General features: G+C 49.9%; 1 protein-coding gene across 2 annotated transcripts in view; it reads left to right on the top strand.

The window, feature by feature from the left end:
• Positions 1-5,018, top strand: part of RGS9 (regulator of G protein signaling 9) — a 57,661-nt gene that overhangs the window by 9,719 nt on the left and 42,924 nt on the right. For both annotated transcript variants that reach the window (XM_021712452.1, XM_021712451.1), the window contains exon 7: positions 3,639-3,720. In XM_021712452.1, coding sequence (XP_021568127.1) covers positions 3,639-3,720 — 82 coding nt within the window. The remainder of the gene's footprint in view (positions 1-3,638; positions 3,721-5,018) is intronic.

Here is a 5,018-nt window from a genome sequence, read left to right as displayed (position 1 = left end):
CGCGGGCTCAGGCAATTCACTCACCTCAGCCTCCCAAAGCACTGGGATTACAGGCTGAGCAACCGAGCCCGGCTTGTACCACATTTTTTTAGTCAATCCTATTTTGACGAGCAGGATGGTTGATTCCATGTTTTTGCTATTGTGAATAGTGCTGCAGTAAACATGTGTGTGCAGGTATCTTTTTGGCTGAATGATTTGAGTTCCTCCAGGTATATTTCCAGTAGGGGGATTGCTGGGTCATATGGAAGGTCAATTTCTAGTTCTTTCCGAAATTGCCACACCCACACTGTTTTCCAGAGAGGTTGCACTAGTTTGTATTCCCACCAACAGTGTAGAAACGTTCCCTTTTCTCCGCATCCTTGCCAGCATCTGTTGTTTGTTTTATTCATGATGGCTATTCTTACTGGGACTAGTGGTATCCTAGTGTGGTTTTAATTTGCACTTCTCTAATGATTAGTGAAACTGAACATTTTTTCATGTGTCTGTTGGTTGCTCGTTTATTACCTTTCGAGAAGTGTCCATTTATGTCTTTTGCCCAGTTTTTAATGTGACTGTTTTTTTCCTTTCAGCACATTTGAGTTCCTGTAGATCCTGGGTGTTTGGCCTTTGACTGATATACAGTTGACAAATTTTTTTTCCCATTCTGTGGGCTGTCTCTCCACTCTCTTGATGGCTTCTTTTGCTTTGCGGAAGTTTTTCAGTTTAATGAGGTTGCTGTAGGTGCTCTTGCAGTTCAGAGCTATTCTCAGTGGCCTCATGGGCCCACTGCCTTGGCTGTGGTCTCCATTGGGATGAAGCTCTATGCTGCCCAGATCAGAGACACTTCCTTCTGTGTCTAGGTGCCTTGGGATGGGCAATTGCTAAACGACACTCTTCTTTCAAGATGCTGGCATTCTCCACTAATCCATGGTTTGACTCAAAGTCTGCTTCTGATTTCAGATTTAAGGTCTCACTACAAAACTAGGCTGGCCATGTAGGTTGGCCTATGAGGCAGTCATACCATTCTGAGGGACAGCAAATGGCTGCCTGCTCAAGCCCTTGGGTGGATGTCATACCTCCAACTTGACCTGTCCACAGCTGAATGTGTCTTTTCCTCACTTCCAGCCTGTCCTTCTAGTGTTACCCATATCAGTGCAAGGAACCACCTTCCATCCCACTCCTCGTCCCTGAGAACATCCAGCATCTAGTCATCTGGTCTGGTGGCCGCCTCTGGCAGAACCCCTTCTGCTGAGCATCCTGTCTGTCTCCTCCACTGCCCCTCTGCTGGCTGAGCCAACCTCGTTGTCAGCTGGACCGAGGCAGCATCCTCCCACCTCTTTGCTCTCATTTTATCCCCATGTCTGAAACACAAATAGGGTGAGATCACGCGACCTTCTCTAGCTGTCAGAACACTCACTTCCAACATCACTTCCTCAAAGAGACTCTTCTGATGAGCTCTTACTGCATTCAGATCATCCTAAACTTTTAGTGGTTCAAAACAGCAGCAATTATTTATTATTGGTCATGATTTCAGGAATTCTGGAAAGATGGCTGCACAGCTCTGACTCAGAGTCTCTCTGGTGATTGTGGTCCGATGCCTGGAGCTAGGGGCCTGGAGTTCCTGGGACTAGCTAGCATGTCTTGTTCTCCTCTTTGTTTGTTTGTTTTAGTCAGAGTCTTACTTTGTTGCCCAGGCTGGAGTGCAGTGGCATGAGCCCAGCTCACCACAGCCTTGACCACCTGAGCTCAAGTGATCCTTTCTCCTCTGGGCACCCCTATGCCTGGCTAATTTTTTGATTTTTTTTGTAGGGATGAGGTCTCGTTATGTTGCCCAGGCTGGTCTTGCAGTCCTCCTGCCTCAGCCTCCCCCAGCGTGCTGGGATTGCAGGTGTGAACCACTGAGCCCAGCCTCTTGTTCTCTCCTTATAGCCTCTGGGCCTCTCTGTGTGGACAAGCTTGAGCTTTCTTACAGCATGGCAGTATCAGGGCTGTCCGATTGCTTAAAGGCGGTTGGAGGCGTCAAGAGCCCACATTCCAGTGAGGAGGGGGCAGCTGTCTACCTTTTAGGGCCCAGCCTGAGAAATTGCACAGTGCCAATCCTGGCATCTCATGTTGGTTGAAGCCATCACCCCTGGCTTCGAGGGGAGGGACATAGACCCATCTGCTAGTGAAGTGGGCATCAAAGAATTGTAGACATGTTTAAAAACCACCACAGAGGCCATCACAGTACCCGGAATGTCTCCTTCGGGCACAGAATGCATTTGTAATTCATTTTGACTATTTTTGTACTATTTAGACCAAAAGCTACTCAAAGTCTGTTTGGTTCACCAGTAGACAGACTCTCAGTGCTGAAAACAGAACGGAAGATTAGTGAATACATACATGAATGAATGAGTGAGTGATTAAGCAGATGCTGTTGCTAAAAAAAAAAAATCGTGGTATGATCACCTAAAGTAATTCCTAGTTTCGTGGCTCCCATGTGTTCTGGCTACCCCAACTTCCCTCCAATAGCATCTATCAAGAAAAACAGAACAAAGCCAGGAAAGACCTTTGGGGTAAGTTAGAGAGGGACTCTATTCGCAAGGCTGTTCAGCGTTATGGAAACTCTGCAGTGCCTTGGGCTGATTGTGGCCTGTCCTCTGGGGCACAGGGGCTAGTTAACCTGGTGGAAAATCCAGTTAGGTTTGCAAGGGAAGCTGGACTGACGGTGTTATATTTAATTTCCAGAGGAGGTTGGCAGAACACCCCCGCTGGAATGGTGCTGCTCCCCCATCGAGCTCTCTGGGTGTTATTATGTTATTCACAGTACATTTGTATCGTGCAGAGGGCACCTGCGTCATCGCACGTTCCCGGAGCAAACAGGCATTGGAAAGAGTGAGCACAGGTCGCTGTGGAGATGGCATGTTACGGGCCCACAGCAGGGCAATGAATGCCTCTTTGCTCCTGGAGGGGGAAGCCCGGTGCCATTTCCTATCTAAGAGGGAAAGTACATTGTCTTGTGCAATAACGAATTGGGCCCAGAAAAAGCCTCGCCTTGACTCTGGCTCTCGGGGTAATAGGGCCAAACTAATGGGTGGGAGAACAGGGACTCTCCAGGGCCAGCTTCTTCCCCGTCATGAGCACACTGATGGCTGCTGCCTGTCCAGATGCTGGCTATGTTGCCTGCCAAAGCAGGGAACTATTAAGAAGCCAAGGGGTCACACGTCAGCCCAGAAGATCATCCACGCCGGCTCTAGTGGTGAAGTTGGTGAGGCTGATTTGACTGTAGGGCTGGTCATGCAGCAGCTCACTGCAGCCCCGTGCTGTCAGGGAGTGGGCCTGGGCCAGACTCCTGAGTGTAGGCCTCGCCTCTGCCACTTGCTGACGGTATGTCCCTGGCCAGACACTCAACCTCTCTCCGTTTCACTTCCCTGCATTGTGAAGTGAGAAGATGTCACTGAGAGCGTTCCACTGGATCAAAGGAGTCAATACCTGTAAATGTAGTTAGAATGATCCCCAGCACATAAATGTGACGTTAGTACTCGCCACGTTTGTGATCACGGCGGCACAGGTGGGTTATTTGGCTGTTTGGGGAGTGTCCAGGTCACTAGGAATGGGGCCATCACCGATCAAAAGATGCAAAGTATTCCTGGTCTTAAATCGGGCTTTTGGCTTTTCAGGGCTGGAAAGGAGAGGAACAAAGCAGACAGGTACGCCCTGGACTGTCAGGAGAAGGCATACTGGCTGGTGCACCGATGCCCTGTAAGTATTCTCCCACTGGGCTCCCCCCAGGATTCCCTGTGCCCTCACCCCCATCCCATAATCACTATCCCTGCTGCCAGCTCCTGTCCCTTGGGAGCCAGAGTTGGAGCCACCGGGGGGCTGCTCAGTGTTGGGTCAGCATCCCGGTGCCTCTCGGTGGAGGAGGATGCGTGCTGTGGACGCATCTGCTCATGGCCTGTCTGGTTCTGTTAGGTATGGAGTGACCTGGATGCATTTGTGTTTTATTAGTGTGGGATTTTGTTTGCTTGCTTTTGACCAGGGTACCGTACCTTAGAGAAGGACTACAAGAAGCAAAGCTAGAACATAGGCTCCAAAGCAGAAAAGCAGAGTGCTGTGAGATTGGAAGTGGTAGAGCCAGAGCTGTGCTTGGTGTCTCCTGCTCCCTCCCCCTCTTCTCCCCTAGATGCATCCCCTGGTGGCTGAGATGGAAGGATGAGGAGGAGTAAGTGTGCGGAGCGCTTCCCATTGGAGCACGATGCATCTCTGGCCTTGGGACTTTGAGTGGTCCAGAGAGACAGGCTGTACGTAGCTGATGTAACTGGTTCCCACTTGTCCCTGGGAAATGGGAGCTTCTTAACCAGCACAGAGAAGCAGCTCTGACCACTACTGACTGCTGCCCATGGATCATGGGAGGTGGAAGAGTTTGAAATAAATGTTCTCCTTCCCCCTCCTTTAGTTTCCTTGCCTGCCAGGTATCAGAAATTCCCAGAACCAGAAAGTGACTTGGGTGAGAGGCATGGTGCCAAAGCTTATGAAGTTTTGAACTTCAAGCCTCTCAGACTTTGGCTGTTTTGCTTATTTTCTTTTTATATCCAAAGGAGATTCTCTTTGAGGTGTTATGTCTCTAGGGGCAGGGGTTTGAGTGCTCTGTTGCTGAGGTTGAGGTCCTAGGGTTGGTCCCCAAGCAGCACGTTTGCTTTATCCTTGCTTCAGAGTTTCTCTTCAAGGGAGACCAGCTTGCAGATGCCTGAACCAGGTCCCTGGGGGCTGAGTGATAGAGCATAGTGTCCTGGAGACAACACACGCCACCCTGTTGGTGGCTCGGGAGTGAGGTCTTTGTATGAGAAGGGAGCCACACATTGCTCTGTGTTCCCACAAAAGCACACCTTGGTGAGGATGAGGGAGAGTGGTGGATCGACATCCTGGTGAAGCCAGGACTTCACAAGATGTCCTGGCTCCTGGGAGCACCGTGAGTGAGGGAGCCCTGTTCCCTGCAAGGTAGAGAATAGCGCTTTTTTTTTGTTTTTTTTTTGAGTTGGAGTCTCACTCTGTCGCCC

The sequence above is a fragment of the Carlito syrichta genome, unplaced genomic scaffold, assembly GCF_000164805.1.
Source record: "Carlito syrichta isolate Samal-C Ts95f unplaced genomic scaffold, Tarsius_syrichta-2.0.1 Scaffold303277, whole genome shotgun sequence".
NCBI lineage: Eukaryota > Metazoa > Chordata > Mammalia > Primates > Tarsiidae > Carlito > Carlito syrichta.
Note: the sequence above shows the minus strand (reverse complement) of the source record. Positions and strands in the feature narration are given on the sequence as shown.